Below are 17,996 nucleotides of genomic sequence, written 5' to 3' on the forward strand. Positions count from 1 at the left end.
TTACTTCCAGGTAATTCTAACTTCATTCTAGACTATCAGGTTCATTAGAACCCTTGACTTCCCGTTAGTGTTTCACACCTGCATAGTACAGAATATCTTTCTACAGATAATTCAAAATTCACTTGATATAATTCTAGTCGTGTCCCCATAGTCTATCCTTAATACAGAATTCTTTGTATGTTAACCTTGTTTGGCTTACTGAATTGCCCATTAAGTAATTTTATTCTGGGTTAAATAAATCCATCCTATCCTAATCTTTGATTATGCTATTTTTTCTACCCTGAAACTTTTTTGTTTTCCTACAAGCTATTTTAATACCTATAATATCAATTATTTGTGCCATTCTAGCTATGTATAAGGGTGCTTTATAAAAGAGTTTACTGTTGAAAGCAATAGGCAAAGTAATTTATATTTTTTAGTGCTGTTTAATGAATTTCTGCTAATATTTTAGCATAATTTTTTAACTAGTAGTTGTGACAATTTAGTATTTTTAATGGAATTTATAGACTGTTCCTGGTTTACATAACTTTCTAATTTAATCTTGGAGCTATTGTATAAAAATTTGCTATTTGGTTTCTAAAATACGCAGTAGTAAAAGTGAAATATAAAGTCAAGAGTCTAGGTTTTTTCCGTGCACATCATTCAAGCTCACCACCTTTTTCTCCATCTATTAAATGTTTCTTGCAAACAAAATGACAACTGATGCTTTTCAGTTGTTTTGTTTTTGCTTTGAAATTCCTGGATGAATCAGTTTTATATATTTTTTTATTCATTCCATAAATCTATTACATGCCAGACACTGGTGGGTGGTGAGCATGAAAACATAGTTCCTCTTCCCCTTAACTCTCCAGTGGGAGACACAGACACATATGCATGTACATAATTACAACATAGTGATTGTGTTGAGAGAGCTTTGTAGGGGCTATGTTTGACAGCATTGAGGACTCCCAGCCTAATCTGAGGAGGGAGAGAATTGTGTTTGTGTAATTCTGGGTTTGTGACACACTGTCATTGTTAGTTCATGCTTGGCTTCTTTATCTATTTAGTAATAACATAAATTCCATGAACTCACCACCCAACCCAAGAACTAGAAGACTAGCTTAACTTGAATCTACCTTCCTGTTTTATCCACCTGCCCACCACACCAATGGCATAACCACTTTCCTGAATATATTTACCATGCCTTGCTTAAAACAATATATTATTTATCTTGTTTTGCTCACTTTTTAACTTGATAACAAAATGATATCATATTGGGGAGGGATTGGGACTTTTTTTTTCAGACAATATTATCTTACTTCAATTCATCCATGCTGTTATGTATAGCTAGTGCTATCTAATATCCATATGTGACTGTACCACAGTTTATCCATTTTCCTGTAAATGGACAGTTAGGATGTTTCTAGTTTTGCTATTATCATCAGTACTGCTTTGAGCATTTTGAAATATTTCTCCTGTTATAAAGTTGTCCTTGGGTATGTACCCAGGAATAGAACATTTACAAAATAATTTCAAATTGTTTTGCAAAGTGAAAGTATATAGTAACTGGCAATATTTTTAAACACCATTTGTCCACATATCTGATACTTGTTTTTGTCATACACCTTGATTTTGCTAATTGCTTGGGTGTACAATACTACCTCATGGTCTTGATATTTATTTCCTTGTTTATAAACAAGCATATGTACCTCATTTTTTTGAGCCTTATCTGGCTTTTTATGAGATCATTTTGAATTCTTTTTCTTATTGATTTATAAGGAATTCTTAATATGTTTTTGATACTAATCCACTATCATGTATAAGTGTACAAATATTTATTTTTTTGTTTTGTTTTTACTTTCTTTAGGCTGTCTTTTGATAAACCATCTTTAATTTTAATGTAGTTAAATTTTATCTTTTATGCCTATCACTTTCTTTTATTTACAAAATCCTTACCTACTCTGGAATTTTAAAAGTTTGTCTGTATTTATTTTTAATGTCTGTATTTTGACATTTAAGTTATTAATTCATTTGGAACTTATTTTTGTTGATGATGTGTTTGTGTACCCTCCCCTACCCCATTTAGATAGCTCTTTTTCCTCTGTGTTCCATTCTTAAATGTTCAATTTCCCCAGTGATCTGCTATCCCACCTGTTATATAATAAAGTTCCATATAACACAGGAAGTTTTCTGGGCTCTGTTTTGTTCCATTGAACAATTTGTCTCTCTGTCAGTACCATCCTCTTGTAATTATTATAGCTTTGTAATAAATCTTAGCATTTGCTAAGGCAAGACTCTTTCTTTTGTTTTAGAAAGGTCTTAACTATTCTTTGTCCTTTGGTTTATTTTATAATCAACTTTTTAAAGTCTTACAAATAAGCCATCAGAATATAATTACAGTTGTAATAAATCTATAAATAAATTTGGGTGAAAATTGGTCACCCTTATAATACAAAGTTATTTTTACATTTGTGTAGGCCTTTAAAAAAATATCTTTCAGTAGCATTTCATAATTTTCTGCAAACAGGTTTTACACATTTTTAACTTACTTATTGGACACTTTAATTTTTGTTGCTGTTATAAATGCATTATTTAAAAAGTATGCTCTCTAATTATTGCTGATGTTTAGAAATGCAGTTAGCTTGATTGTATATCCAGCCACATTGGTATTCTGTTATTTCTATTAATTGGACTGTAGATTCTTTTGAGTTTGTTTGTTCTTAGAGACAGAGCTTCCTCACCTGTTACCCAGGTTGAAGTGCAGTGATGCGATCATAGCTTACCATAACCTCAAACTACTGGGCTCAAGCAATCTTGCCGCCTCAGCCTTCCAAAGTGCTGGGATTACCAACATGAGCCACTGCACTAGACCTTGAACAGACTTTTAAAATGAACTCTTACGCTCTGATATAGTTTTTATTGATTCTTTTTTTTTTTTTGAGTTGGAATCTCACTTCATCGCCCAGACTGGAGTGCAGTGACACACTCACGGCCACCCCAGCATTGAGCTGCTGGGCTCCTGCGATCCTTCTGCCTCAGCCTTCCAAGTAGCCAAAACTACAGGTGCATTACTATGCCCAGCTAATTTTTTGATTTATTGTAGAGATGAGGTCTCGCCAAGTTGCCCAGGCTGTTCTTGAACCGTGGATTCAGGCTGTCCTCTCACCTCAGCCTTCCAAAGTGCTGGGAATACAGGCTTTAGCCATTGCGCCTGGCCCTTATTAATTCTTAGTAATTATCATCTCATTACAAATACAGCCTTAATTCTGTTCATACATTTTGTTACAAATAATTTGAGCTGTCATCTCAATTTTTGTCACATAATTTTTTTCCCATTTACGACTCTTAAGTCATTTGGCTCAGCTGCAAAGTTATTTCCTCTGCTACCTGATAACTCTACTTTCTTAAAGAAATTTCATAAAGAATTTTTTTATTTATGAGTTTCTTGCTAATTGTGTATCTTCAACTGATTCATTGTTCTTTTCTTCTACTTCAGAAAAAAGAGAAAGAGATTCAATCATATTAAGTTTGTCTCTTGACAGCATTTGACTTCTCTACCTTTCCCATTCTCACCTCCTAATCAGAAAGAGTTAGAATAAACTAAACATGTCAGCTTTCTGTCTGGGAGTTTCTAAGTACATCTAACTTAAAAATGTATGTGTAGATTTCTTTTTTTAGATATACTTAGCGTAGGAAAACATTTTTAAGCACTTTTTGGAAATTGCGTGTATCTTAAAGTATACAATTTTATGAAAAAGAAAATACCTTATCATAAAAGTAGAAGTACATAATTGTTATGTAATTATTTTAAAAATTTTTATTAACAGTTTGGTGTTTATCTTTTTTGACTCTGTCTGTGCATATATAAATTTTTTTATGAATTATTCTGTAGACTATGTTTTGGATTCAGCAGTATAATGCTGATTTCTTTCGTAAAGTTGTTTATGAATCTTATCCTTTTTAATGCTGACATAGATATTTCATGTACGGAAGTGCCATATTTATTTAACTTGTTCTTTCTATGTGAACATTTAGAGAAATTTCCAATCTTCCTCAATTACAGTTTTGCAATGAAAAGAAAAATACTTGTATATTTGCATATTTGTTTTTCTACAGTACACATTTTTAAAAGTTAATTGCTGAGTCAAAGCTTATACATTTTAAAAATTTTAATATTTAATTTCCTCTCAAAAATATATTGTACTGGAGTGTTAATATATTACTGGTGGGAGTGTAAATTTGCACAACCACTTTGGAATGCTACAAATAGATCCTCACTTTGGGAGTATCTATTAAAGCTGAACATATGTCCATACTGTGGTCCAGAAGTTCCTCTTCTAGGTATATATCCAACATATATATGTACACATGTTCACCAAAAAACATGAAAAAATGTTGAAAGTAGCCCTATCTCAATAATAAAAAAATTTTAAAAACCCAGTGTCTACCAACAGTAGAATGCATAAATTATATTTATACCAAGTAATACTCTACAATAAAGAGGATGAATGAACTATAGCTAAGTACAACTACATGGATGAATCTTAAAAACAAGCCAGGTGTGGTGGCTCATGCCTGTAATTCCACACTTGGGAAGGATGAGACTGGGGGATTGCTTGAGCCCAGGAGTTCGAGACCAGCCTAGGCAACATAGTGAGATCTTGTCTCTACAAAAAAAAAAAAAAATCAAAGCTTTAGCTGGGCATTGTGGCATGTGCCTAATAGTCCCAGCTACTCGGGAGGCTGCGGCTTCTAGAAGGATCACCTGAGCCCAGAAGGTTGAGGCTGTGGTAAGCTGTGATTGTGCCACTGTACTTCCAGTCTGGGCAACAGAGTGAGACCCTGACTCAAACAAAACAAAAATTACAAACATAATGTTGAGCTAAAAAACTAGCCAAAAAAGAATATATATTGTATGATTACACTTAGTTAAGTTCACAAACAGGCAAAACTAATCCATGGTATTAGAAGTCAGGATAGTGTTTTCCTTCAAGGGGAGAGTAATGATGGAAATGGGGACTTAAAGACTCAAGAATTCTGATAATGCTGTTTCTTAACAATGGTGCTGGTTATGTAGGCCTGTTCCATTTGTAGAAATTCATTGCACTTTTTACCTTATGATTTTGTACTTTGTGTGTGTTGTGTTTAAATAAAAAGTATAGAGTAAAAGTGCAATTTCTTTTTTATATGTAGAGCCACTTTCAAATTCCTACCAGTAGTGCCAATTTCCTGAACTCTTGCCACTTTGATAGACATAAAAATCTTTTCAATCTGATAAACATAGAAAGAGATAAACTTTTTGTTTATTTTTGTCTTATTAGTGAGACTAAGCATATTTTTGTACATTTATTAACTGTTATGAGCTCCATTTTTCTTTTCTTTTTTTTTTTTTTTGAGTCGGAGTCTCACTCTGTCACCCAGTCTGGAGTGCAGTGGCTGCTCCCAGCCACCGCAGCCTCGACTTGCTGGGCTCTGGCGATCCTTCCACCTCAGCCTTCCAAGTAGCTGGAACTACAGGCATGCGCTACCATGCCCGGCTAATTTTTTGATTTATTGTAGAGATGAGGGCTCACCAAGTTGCCCAGGCGGGTCTCAAATCCCAAGGCGTGGGATTACAGGCTGAGCCACCCAGCCCGGCATAAGCTCCATTTTTCTTCCTGGCTTGTAGAATTTTAAAATATTGTAGACTTTTTGTCAATTATATATCAGCATATAGTATTTTAAACAACAAATTCAAACTAACAAGTATTAAGTAATATTATGTGTTAGGAAAAGTTTCTTCTAATAGTTAAATCGGTTTTTAAAAGACTTCTTTATTCTTCAGTCCCAGTTCTGTCACCAAATCCATTATGAGGAGAGTAACGTTTGCCTCATTAGTTCCAAATCTTTACTCCAATATGTAGTCCATGAAGAGGATTCTCTTTGAAGGTTCTTGTTTTATTGCTTATATATTAATGTTCATTCATTTTTTTCTTGAGTAGTCTGTTCTTAGAACATCTTTAAACAATGTTTTAAATAAAATCTCAAAACCTAAGTTTATTTACTGCTACTATAACCATTTGTTTATTTTTTTTTAAATGCCTTTTCCTAATAGGTAGGAGGAGAAAGAACATGGAATGGAATTTGTTTTAATTATAGTAAAATTGCACATGGATTTTTTTGTTTGTTTTTGTAAAATAGTTCTTTAAAAACTAGTGTGCCGCATGCTGTTTCCTTTAATTTTCAACCAGTACCAAATTTCTAAATGATCTCTTAACTAAAATATTTTGTTGTAGTAACTCAACTAGTTTGGTGTCTCACTGTTGTGTCTGCCTTTTTATGCTTTTGGTTGGGGTTCCTTATTGGGATATGTGCTTAAATCTTTTCTAGACTTAACTATACTTTAAAGTTTCTCATTGTCATTCTTTAGTGGTCTTTGGATGTTTTTATTTATTTTTGTTTTTTAACATGTAATTCATAGACGCTCTGCTGTTGCCCGTATTCAGGAGTTCTTCAGGCGGAGAAAAGAAAGGAAAGAGATGGAAGAGTTGGATACTCTGAACATTAGAAGACCACTAGTAAAGATGGTTTATAAGGGCCATCGCAACTCCAGGACAATGGTACCAAGTACTCATGGCATTCTTTGGTGAAATTGCAGTTTCGTGATATGAGTGTTTTTTCCATAATGATTTATCTTTGTATATTGCCATTATGATTTCAATATTACATTATTGAACCTTCACAGGTATCTCTTTATCCAAACATATTTTTTTTAGTCCTATAATATTTTGTGAACGACCATTATTTTTTTTACAAGAAATTTCTACTTTACTAAAGAAATATATGCAGATTCTTAAAAATTTTAGCTTATACAAGTCACCATCACTTCTGTTTTACTCTCTCACAGTTCCTGAAAAGTATCTCGTAGATTTTTTTTTTTTTAACTCATAATAGCACCCTTTGTTATTGTGGGAGAGAAGGATTTGGATTTATGAAATCTGAGTTGATGGAAAATATAGTCAGGCTGCTTTAACTGTAAACTTTTTTTGTTGTTGTTAGTTGGAGTCTCTTTCTGTTGCCCAGGCTGTAACACACTCACAGCCACTCCAGCGTCAACCTGCTGGGCTCCGGCGATTCTTCCACCTCAGCCTTCCAAGTATCCGAAACTACAGGCGTGCGCTACCAAGTCCTGCTAATTTTTTTATTTATTGTGGAGACGAGGTGTTGCCAAGTTGCCCGGGCTGGTCTCAAACCCACAGGCTCAGGCAATCCACTCACCTCGGCCTCCCAAAGTACGGGGATGACAGGCTGAGCCATGGAGCCTGGCCTAACTATAAACCTTTTTAAGATAGACCAGTAAAAATTTTAGCCACTTTGTCTCTCTAGGCCCTGATTTCCTCATCTATGAAATAAAAGGAATAGATTAGATGATCTCTGGGATCTTTTCTCATGTTCATAATCCACAAGTATGTACACTCATTGTGATATTCATTTTATTTTGTAAAGAAATCTTCTGAAATGATTAGTATGTTGTAACTGTTACTCTGACCCTTTTATATCTGGAAAGTCTTATTCTCTTCCTATACCCATTGAGTAACCAAAAAGTATGTATAGAATCTGTTTTAATCTGCTTTCTTTAAGGTCTAGGTAAAAAATTAACTTGGGGTGGGGAAATAAGTAGTTCTCTCTATAAATATCATTGGTAGTAACAATTTAATCATTTTTATAAGGATACTCATTCTTAATAGGAGTAACCAGTTTATATCTCTTGCATTTTTCTGGTTAAAGTTAGGATGAAAATAATTAGAGAAAGGGATGAAAAAAAGAGAAGATAAGTAAATATAACAGTAGCTCAGGTAACAACAAAACTGGTTTCCCTCTTTTGTGTGAGCACCAAAAGTGGCAAAGTAGCAGCTACAGATAAAATAAAATCCTGATCTGAAATACACAGATTTTTGATGTTTCATTCATATGCATTCATTAAAAAATGCCATCATAACCATTCCAGTATACCCATTTCGGACTCATTGCTTCATAAAAGTAAATATGTTCATATCTTTCCTTCCTAGTTTCTGTTCTTTTGATGTAAAGCAAAATATAAAAGAGAACAACTTCTTTTATTCTATAAATTGTTTTATTGTCTTATAAAGCTTACATGGAACAATTTCTGGAAAGTTCAGCAACATATATATATATACATTTCTATTATACTGTCCAAACCCCAGAAATCCCATTTACTCATTTAGCAGTTATTAATTAAGCACCTACTGTGTGCCTGGTATTGTTTCAGACACTATAAAGATAGCATTGAGCAAAGCAAAGTCCCTATTCTCACAAGAGACTTTTCATTACTTACTGCCTTATTACCCTTGCTGATGAATCTCTATTGTGATTTAAAGAAACTGGAAGGCGGAGGCTCTCATCAATTTTAAATTTTACTATTTTGTAAACCAATTTATTTTTTAAAGAAAGAATAGCATAAATCTTTGTTTTAATAACTTTGAATTTTCTTAAAATTTACTGTTTAAAACTCTTAGATAAAAGAAGCCAATTTCTGGGGTGCTAACTTTGTGATGAGTGGTTCTGACTGTGGCCACATCTTCATCTGGGATCGGCACACTGCTGAGCATTTGATGCTTCTGGAAGCTGATAATCATGTGGTAAACTGCCTGCAGCCACATCCATTTGACCCAAGTAAGATGATCTTTTATAGGATTAGGGCTAGAAATTCGTATGATTCATCAGCTCCAATTTTTTTTCTAGTTACTAATATTATAAGAATAATCCAAATCCTACTAGGTACCACTAATCAGTTATAGCTCTACTTGGGCTTAAAACGAATACCTGTAATCTGCTTTTGGCAAAAAGTATAAGGAAGTAGGTTAAAGACTTTATTCTCCTAATATTTCTTTTATTTTATCAGCTATAAGAGGTTTGGTATAACTAAAGTTTTCACTACTTATCCAAACTGAACATCCCAGTTCTTTCTAGTCTTCAAATATCTGAGTTAATTTACTAGAACAAAAGAGCATTGGTATGCTCTTGCCTTCTGTTTGAAATTGCCCATGTATCTCATAAGAGACAGTGAATACATGACTTCAACAATGAATTTGAGTGACTTCAACATGGCATTAAAATTATGTTCTGGATAACTTTTACAAAATCTTCAAAATAATATTTTCAATTAACAGTTAAAGGTATAGGTAGTTTTCATTCAAGCTCAGTTTTGATGTATATATATATGCATAATATATGCATGTCTTGAATTAATGGCATGTTTCTAAGCTTTATATTAATATGTAAATTTTATTTCTAGTTCTAGCCTCATCTGGCATAGATTATGACATAAAGATCTGGTCACCACTAGAAGAGTCAAGGATTTTTAACCGAAAACTTGCTGATGAAGTAAGATCTTTATTATACTTATTATAGACCATATTTTAATTTGTTCCTAAAATGCTTTCCTAAGAAAAATCAAAGTAGTTCATTTTTAAACATTAACATAAAACAAGTTAATGCAGTTTAGGAGGTCAAATTTTGTTGTTGTTGTTGTTGTTTGTTTGGTTTTTTTTTTGAGTTGGAGTCTCACTCGGTCGCCTAGACCGGAGTGCAGTGGCCGCTCCTGGCCACCGCAGCCTCGCCTGCTGGGCTCCAGTGATCCTTCTGCCTCAGCCTTCCGAGTAGCCGGAATTACAGGCGCGCGCTACCACGCCCAGCTAATTTTTTTATTTATTGTAGGGATGAGGTCTCACCAAGTTGCCCAGGCGGGTCTCGAACCGTGGATTCAGGTAATCCACTCACCTCAGCCTCCCAAAGGCGCGGGATTACAGGCTGAGCCACCGAGCCCGGCTAGGAGGTCAAATTTTAAGAAAAAGAAAAACTAAGATAAAAACATACCTATAATACTAGAGAGGTAAACTCTAAATATACTAGTTTGTTGATTATAATATTGATTATTAGTGATACTACATCAAATGTATTATAGTTTCAGAAAAGTAGCTTTGGTTTTATGTTATTAGTTATTTTAAAAAATCACAATCGGGCTCGGTGGCTCAGCCTGTAATCCCACGCCTTTGGGAGGCTGAGGTGAGTGGATTGCCTGAGCCCGCGGGTTCGAGACCCGCCTGGGCAGCAAGACCCCATCTCTACAATAAATCAAAAAATCAGCTGGGCATGGTAGCGCGCTCCTGTAATTCCGGCTACTCAGAAGGCTGAGGCGGAAGGATCACCAGAGCCCAGCAGGTCAAGGCTGCGGTGGCCGGGAGCGGCCACTGCACTCCAGTCTGGGCGACAGAGTGAGACTCCAACTCAAAAAAAAAAAAAAAAATCACAAAAAATTATGCCCTTTTAAGAAAATAATTTCATTATAGCTGTTCATAATCATAATCAGCCATTTTCCCATTTTGAGTTTTTCTTTAAAAGGAAATAAAACTTTCTCAGAATCAATAGGTAGCAGAACAGATGATTGGATAATCTTTTCTTTTCTTTATTACTGTATTTTAAGATTTCTTAATCTTCTTGTTAAAACAATAGTTTGCAACCTGAGTCTGTGGAACTCTAGATTTCTTATGAGTTTAGGAGAGGAAAGTGGAAGATAGGAAGGCTGAACTCTGGGCCTTTCCTCCCCAGGGTTTTTATTTGTGGATTTTCATATAAGATTTATCATGAGGCTGAGTGCAGTGGCTCAACCTGTAATCCCAACACTTTGGGAGGCTGAGGTGGGAGAATCATTTGAGCCCAGGAGTTCATGACCAGCCTAGGCAACATAGCAAGACCTTGTCTCTACAAAAATAATAATATTAGCCTGGTGTGGTGGTATATGTCTGTAGTCCGAGCTATTCAGGACACTAAAGTAGAAAGATTGCCTGAGCCCAGGAAATCAAGGCTGCAGTAAGCTGTGATGGTGCCACTGCACTCCATCCTTGATGACAGACTCTGACTTAAAAAAAAAAAGATATTTCATGAAAATGATAGAGTCTATTGCTAAAAATGTTAATAAGTTGGAAAACCACTACTCTGAACCAAGGTTGACAGTTCACAGAGTTCACAGCACAATTCCCACATACTCTCATGCACTTAATAGACATTGATGAAATACTTCATGTATGTCATATACAGTGCTAGGTTTAAAAGAGATAAACCTTGCCCTCATAGCTTAGAGTCTAGTGTGAGAGACACATAAACAAACAACTACAATATGCTATAGTGGATCAGTGTTAGTCAGAGATATATGTATAGATATACATATGGAGAGGTCTTCACAGAGGAAATAAGAGTTAGACCGAAGTTATAGAAGTAATAGTTAGCCGGGCTCGGTGGCTCAGCCTGTAATCCCGCACCTTTGGGAAGCTGAGGTGAGTGGATTGCCTGAGCCCGCGGGTTTGAGACCCACCTGGGCAACTTGGCAAGACCTCATCTCTATAATAAATCAAAAACTAGCCAGGCATGGTAGTGCATGCCTGTAGTTCCAGCTACTTGGAAGGCTGAGGCAGAAGGATCACTGGAGCCCAGCAGGTTGAGGCTGCGGTGGCCAGGAATGGCCACTGCACTCCAGCCTGGGCAACAGAGTGAGACTCCAACTCAAAAAAAAAAAAAAAGAAGTAATAGTTAACCAAACAGCAAGGCGCAAAGGAGCATTTAGACAGAAGGGTCAGCATGTGCCAAGTTATTATAAGATAAATGAGCCACTAATGTGCCCGGAACCTGAGAGTACAAGTACAAAGTAGTTCAATCAGACTAAAAGGTAGGTGGGGGCTAGATGGTCAAGGGCCTTATGGGGCACCCTAATGAGTCGGGGATTTATTATTTTATCTGTCGTTGGGGAACTGTTGATCAGCGTTGGTTAGCGTCTTTCTCTTCCTCTCATGCTCTTTTTCTTTCTTTTTTGCTTTTGCCATGTTTTTTGCTTTTCTTCTTTTGCTCATGATTACACGGTAGATCCCTCAATGTTCATTAATTTTCATTTAGTTCTATTCTTGGTACTTTAGAGTCAATTCATTGTTGACTCTTTTCCAAAAGTTTACTTTTTAAGACTACTTTGCCTCAGTTAAGGTAACATTTAACTCTGTTGTGTCACTAAAGCATCAGTTCTGCTATAGGGAAAAATAATGAGCCAACGCAAAAGTAAACTGCTGTGGGAAGCAAATGACAAGCCATCTTGGATTCTTGAAAGTTTTAAGTAGCCTCAGAGTTTGTCCTTTGTATTTCTGTCAGTTGAAAGAGTGGTGTTCTCTGATCTTTCTCCTTTAAGTGCAAGTTAAAGTAGTGATTTGGCATTGAGTAGCCTTAAGGCAAAAATACAGACATCATACATAAAATAAATGAAATAATTCCTCCTAGGATCTGCTGTTTGCCTACTGTGTTTCTAATCTTCAAGGAAAAGGTACAGTTACTCTATGATCTTTGACATGGTGGTTTAACTTGCCTTGTAGGTTATAACTCGAAATGAGCTCATGCTGGAAGAAACTAGAAACACCATTACAGTCCCAGCCTCTTTCATGTTGAGGATGTTGGCTTCACTGAATCATATCCGAGCTGGTAGGAACTTTCGGTGTACTATTAAAATCATTATTTATATTTGAAAAACATGTCATTATGTAAGATCTACTTTACAAGGATTTAGATAATTTCCTTAATATCACAAAATGAAGGCAGCTTAACTTCTGAACTAGTATTTTTCTGAACACTTGATCTTAGCATGGTAACTTTTTTTTCACTAAATTTATTGAAAAGTGGTCCAAATGTGAAGACGGAGTCACTGGAAAGCTTGAACCAGCTGCTATTCTCCTAGACTACAACGTAAACCTTAAGGTGTATATGGTGTGTATACTTTCATAGTAGGCTTGGTCAAAATCAGTCATAGCCCAGAAAAACATAAATGGAACATGCTAAGAAATAAAACAGATACCTTAGTGTGTTTTTTCAATTTTTTTTTTGTTTTACATGATAAACTATAAAATACCACAGATATAATACAAAAATGTATATATCACAACTAATGTTCAAGAAGCAATTGAATGATCTATATTTATAATAATAGAAAAGGTTCAGTATCTATTGTAAACAAAGTATGTTTATCAAACAAAATAATCTTTATCACTCTTCACTGATTTAATAAATTTAGTTTCTTTGTATGTTGGGTATTAGCTATAGCTAACCATTTAGAGTACCTACAATATATTAGCATTATACTAATCATTTCATAGATTTATCCTCACTTAGCTCTAGCCCTTTATAAAGTAGTTTGTAATAACTTAGTCCAGGTCACACAAACTGAGAAATTTAAAAGGAGGAATGTGGAACTAGCCCCCAAGTTCTTACTCCCCTTTGACCTATAAATTTCACTTACAGGAATATATTCAAGTCATTAATGTGACATGCAAACCTTTAAGGTGATCTGACCTCAAACTACTTTTCAAGGTCATGTACAGCATTCTTTTTGTCTCTAACCACTCCATCTACACTGGCCCTCTTTGAATTTTAGGGATTCACCAAACATTTTTCTACCTCAGGGTTTTTATAATGAAGTTGCCCCTTCCCATCCTCACTCTTTGTTAAGATAACTTCTACTTATCATTCAGGTCTATATAGGTAGTTGATTAAATATCACTTCTGCCAGGCTTGGTGGCTAAGCCTATAATCCCGCGCCTTGGGAGGCTGAGGTGAGTGGATTGCCTGAGCCGGTAGGTTCGAGACCCACCTGGGCAACTTGGTGAGACCTCATCTCTATAATAAATAAAAAAATTAGCCGGGTGTGGTAGGCACACCTGTAATTCCAGCTGCTTGGAAGGCTGAGGTGGAAGGATCCCCAGAGCCCAGCAGGTCGAGGCTGCGGTGGCCGGGAGTGGCCACTGCACTCCAATCTGGGTGATGGAGTGAGACTCCAACTCAAAAAAAAAAAAAAATCACTTCCTCAGAGAGAGTAAGGAATGGAGAGACAAGCATTCCAGCAAAATAAACAATAATAGCATTTTTCTAAGCCATAGAGGAGAGAGTATATAACACATAAGAAAAACTGAAAGAAGCCACATCGTTTGTAATAAGAGTTAGAAAATAATCCTCAAATTGTAAATATTAACCTGTTATCAGGAAAAAGGGAAAATTTCAAATGGTAAAAACAAAAAATAAACCTGAAACAAACAAAAAAACGTTAGTAGTACAACAAGATGTTTTTGTAAAACTTCCTTGGACTCTGATATGATGAAATTGTAGACATACTGCAACAAATTTTTAATATATTTTCTTTAGTAACCCTTAAAATTTATCCATTTGGATTCTACATTTGAGGAGGCAGCATTTTTTTTTTTTTTTTGAGTCAGAGTCTCTGTTGCCCAGGCTGGAGGGCAGTGGCACACTCATGGCCACACCAGCATCAACCAGCTCAGGTGATCCTTCCCCCTCAGCCTTCCAAGTAGCTAGAACTGTAGGTGCATGCTACCACGCCCGGCTAATTTTTTTATTTATTGTAGAGGCAAGATCTCACCAAGTTGCCCAGGCTGTTGTCGAACCCCTGGGCTCAGGCAATCCTCTCACCTCGGCCTCCCAAAGAACTGGGATTACAGGCTTGAGCAGCATTTTTATAGAAAAAAAAGTTGATTCCTAAAATATGCTTGCTCTTAAAAAGAGTTTATCTACAGATGGCTTTTCCTCAAGAGTTTTCTTCTGGAAAACTAATCTCTTTACAGTTGTGCAAGAATCTGTATTAGATAGGTATTAATGTACCAATGCTTTATTAGCCAATAGCTGCTACCATCCTTCTTTGGTTTTAGGATTAGCTAAGGTGTTTTATAAGAATTCCTTTTCTTTAATTTCTTTTTGTCAACAATCAAAAAAAGACAATTGGTTTAGTCATCTTATCTTCTTGCTTCTCTTATGCAAAAGACTAGACAGAATAAGACTAGATAGAATAAGTTATATTTCTGCTGCTTTTGTCCTTAAGATATCTAGTTATTTGATGAGTCAATTAGTCAACCACTCCTGTCCTCTCCTCCCTTCAGTGCCCTTTAGTCCAAGGACAGTGTTATGTGCCTACTCAGGAGAGCTCAGAATGGGTTTGGTCCAGACAAGAACATGCTAGTCACAAGATAGCCCATTCATTACTTCAAAAGGCTTCCTGGAAGGTCCAGGGAATAGTTTCTTCCTGTTGGAGTTGTGATTAAGGGTCCTTTTCAGGTCACTTGTGGGGCTTTTTAAAACTACAAACATCTGGGTCCCGCTTCCTAAAGAGTCTGATTCATTTTATCTGAATAGGGTTTGAGCTTCCGTGTTTTTAAAAAGGAATCCCCAACACTTTGGGAGGTGGAGGTGAGAAGATTGCCTGAGCCCAGGGGTTCAAGAACAGTCTGGGCAACATGGCAAAACGTTGTCTCTACAGTAAACAATAAAATAGAATTAGCAAGGTGTGGTGGCATGTACCTGTAGTTCCAGCTACTTGGAAGGCTGAAGCAGAAGGATCTCCTGGGCCCAGTAGATTGAGGCTGCAATAGCCATGATTGTGCCACTGCACTCTAGCCTGGGCAACAGAGTAAGAAGACTGTGACTCAAAAAAATAAAAATAAAGTAAAAAGCAACCAAAAAGTATTCTCATGAATCATGCACTAAAGACTTCAAATCAAGGCCACTAAAGACTTCAAATCAAGGCCACTTCTTATAAAGGCACTTCTGACATACCTAGAAGCTTTGAGAGGCTTTGGAAAGATGGTAATATTATGTCTAGGTCATTGTAGGCTCTTCTAGAATATCTAAGAATGTGATCAAGTTACTCTCCTGCTTAAAATTCTCCTGTGCCTCCACATGTTCAAATGTGTTACCAAGTCTTACAAATCCTACGTTAATCTCTTGACCTCCTTCCCTTCATACTTCTGGACTTTGGCACAGGATAGCCATAGTTTCTCCATGCTGGGTTTGCAGTGCCTGTCATCATATTGCGCTTACAATCAGTTACCAAGTCAGGCACACATTCACTCCATCAGCAAGGGATAGTAACTTTATTCCAGAATAGACCTAATATTTACCTACCCTTCGTCTCCCTGTATCTACTCTTGCCCTCGTACAGTCTGACTTTCACACAGAAGCAGGAGGGATCCTTTTAATACAGAGCTTAGTAAACTTTTTATTTAGATAGCCAGATAGTAATTATTTTAGGCTTTGTGGGCAACATGGGTTCTGTTGCAGCCACTGAACTCTGCCACTGTAATGCAAAAACAGCCATAGGTCGTGCATAAATGAATGCATATGGCCCTTTTCTAATAAAACTTTACCAAAACAGGCAATAGGCTGGATTTATTCAGTAGTCTGCTGACCCTCTTTTTAAAACATAAACTAGATTATATCACCCTTCTTAAAATTCTCAGGAACTCCCTGTTGCTCTTAAAGTAAAACCTAGACTTCCTACTCTGGGTCAAGGGTCCTCCATGTCCTAAACCCTGCTAACTTCACTCCAGCTTATGAGTGGACTGGACTTCACTCACTCCAGCTTGTCCCTGGTTCACTACATTTAAGCCATGTTGCCCTCTTCTCTTCCTCAGAGCTCCTCAGCATATTAAGGACCTCAGCATATTCATCAAGCTCCTCAGCATATTCAGGACCTTTTCATGTGTTCTTTGCCTGAAAGACTTTGCCCCAGAACTCGTATACAATTGAGGTCTCAGTTCCACGGTCACCTCCTTAGAGAAGTTATCCTGGTCACCCAATCTAAAGTTGCTTTCTGTATCTTCTCATGTCCACCCTCTCACTTAGTCACCCTCTGTCCATTGCCTTGTTTTCCTCTAGTACTTATCACTCTAACTTGTCCTTTACTTGTTGCCTTTTTACAGATTAAAGGAGGAAAGTCCTTTTGTCATCTTGTCTGTGGTCTATCTTCCTTCTCTAGAAAGTTGGTTTATAGAGAGCAGAGCCTAGTTTGTCTTACTCTAGCACAGTACCTGCCATGCAATAGTTGCTCAGTAAATGTTGAATAATTTGGTAAATGAATGAACTTCTAGTATCAGATCTCTAGTTAACAGTGAGTTGTATATTTATTCTTTTTTTTTTTTTTAAGAAACTAAATATTTTTGCAGAGGATAGCATGGAAAAATATTATGGTACACAGGTTTCCATTGGAGAATTTTTTTCCTATCTCCCTTACTCCTTCCCCCTATAGCAAACTTCATGTCTCGTCATATCGTAGCTTTCCCTGAAGAAATATTTGAACAGGGAATGTAAAGCTTATTTCCCAAAGCAATTTGGCAGTTGACTTTTGAGAAACAGTGTATATATGATTATTATTTCCAATTTTTATTTAAAAGAACACACTGTTCTTCAGCCCACCTTGATCTGTAATTGCCAACCAGAGATGTGTGTTAAGTGTTGAACTTCTTGTGGTTTTACTACCTCAGTAGCACTTCATGAACAGATTGTGTTTATCTTTGGAAGTTAGGCTGACATACTGATAGAGACATCTAGCAGCAGTTAAATGAATTGGACTTGAGGAGAGAACAACTATTCTGCCCTCCCGGTTCCAGAAGCCACTATCAGTTATTCATAAAGGACTCTTGGCCCTTACTTGTCTCCCTATTGCATGCCTTGGACTGCAGAACTCCTTGATTTAAAGGCTGTGATGTTTCTTCTTAACCCTCTATTTCCACATCTTCATTTATGACCTGACAACCATAAGAAATTTGAATAAGAAAGCCTACAAACTTTGAAATAGGCTGACACTTCTTCCTCATGCTCCACTGACATGACAAAATAGGTTTCTTAAATATAGTCATACCCAGGATTCCCATCTGTGATATGGGAATGGCGACTTAATGTTTATTCTCTGTTGAAAGTATATCACACAATGAAAATAATGTAATTTCTTTTGTGCTAGCATTCGTTAGGTAAGCTTTTATTGGTCAGAAATTCTTCCACTGTGTTTAGAATCCTTACTGATCTATAAAGGGCTATTGAAATCTTATTTTGTTCATTCCCCTACTGGGAATATACCCTGAAGAACTCAAATCACTCTATAAAAAGGATACCTGCACACATATGTTTATCGCAGCATTGTTCACAAT

At 36.3% G+C, this 17,996-nt stretch overlaps 1 protein-coding gene across 2 annotated transcripts in view; it reads left to right on the forward strand.

Annotated features, from left to right (window-relative positions):
• The window catches only part of DCAF6 (DDB1 and CUL4 associated factor 6), a 152,751-nt gene that overhangs the window by 132,430 nt on the left and 2,325 nt on the right, over positions 1 to 17,996 (forward strand). For both annotated transcript variants that reach the window (XM_021717374.1, XM_021717375.1), the window contains 4 exons: positions 6,440 to 6,578; positions 8,496 to 8,652; positions 9,275 to 9,363; positions 12,390 to 12,495. In XM_021717374.1, the coding sequence (XP_021573049.1) occupies positions 6,440 to 6,578; positions 8,496 to 8,652; positions 9,275 to 9,363; positions 12,390 to 12,495 (491 nt within the window). The remainder of the gene's footprint in view (positions 1 to 6,439; positions 6,579 to 8,495; positions 8,653 to 9,274; positions 9,364 to 12,389; positions 12,496 to 17,996) is intronic.

Source organism: Carlito syrichta, unplaced genomic scaffold, assembly GCF_000164805.1.
Source record: "Carlito syrichta isolate Samal-C Ts95f unplaced genomic scaffold, Tarsius_syrichta-2.0.1 Scaffold309719, whole genome shotgun sequence".
In the NCBI taxonomy this organism is placed as follows: Eukaryota; Metazoa; Chordata; class Mammalia; order Primates; family Tarsiidae; genus Carlito; species Carlito syrichta.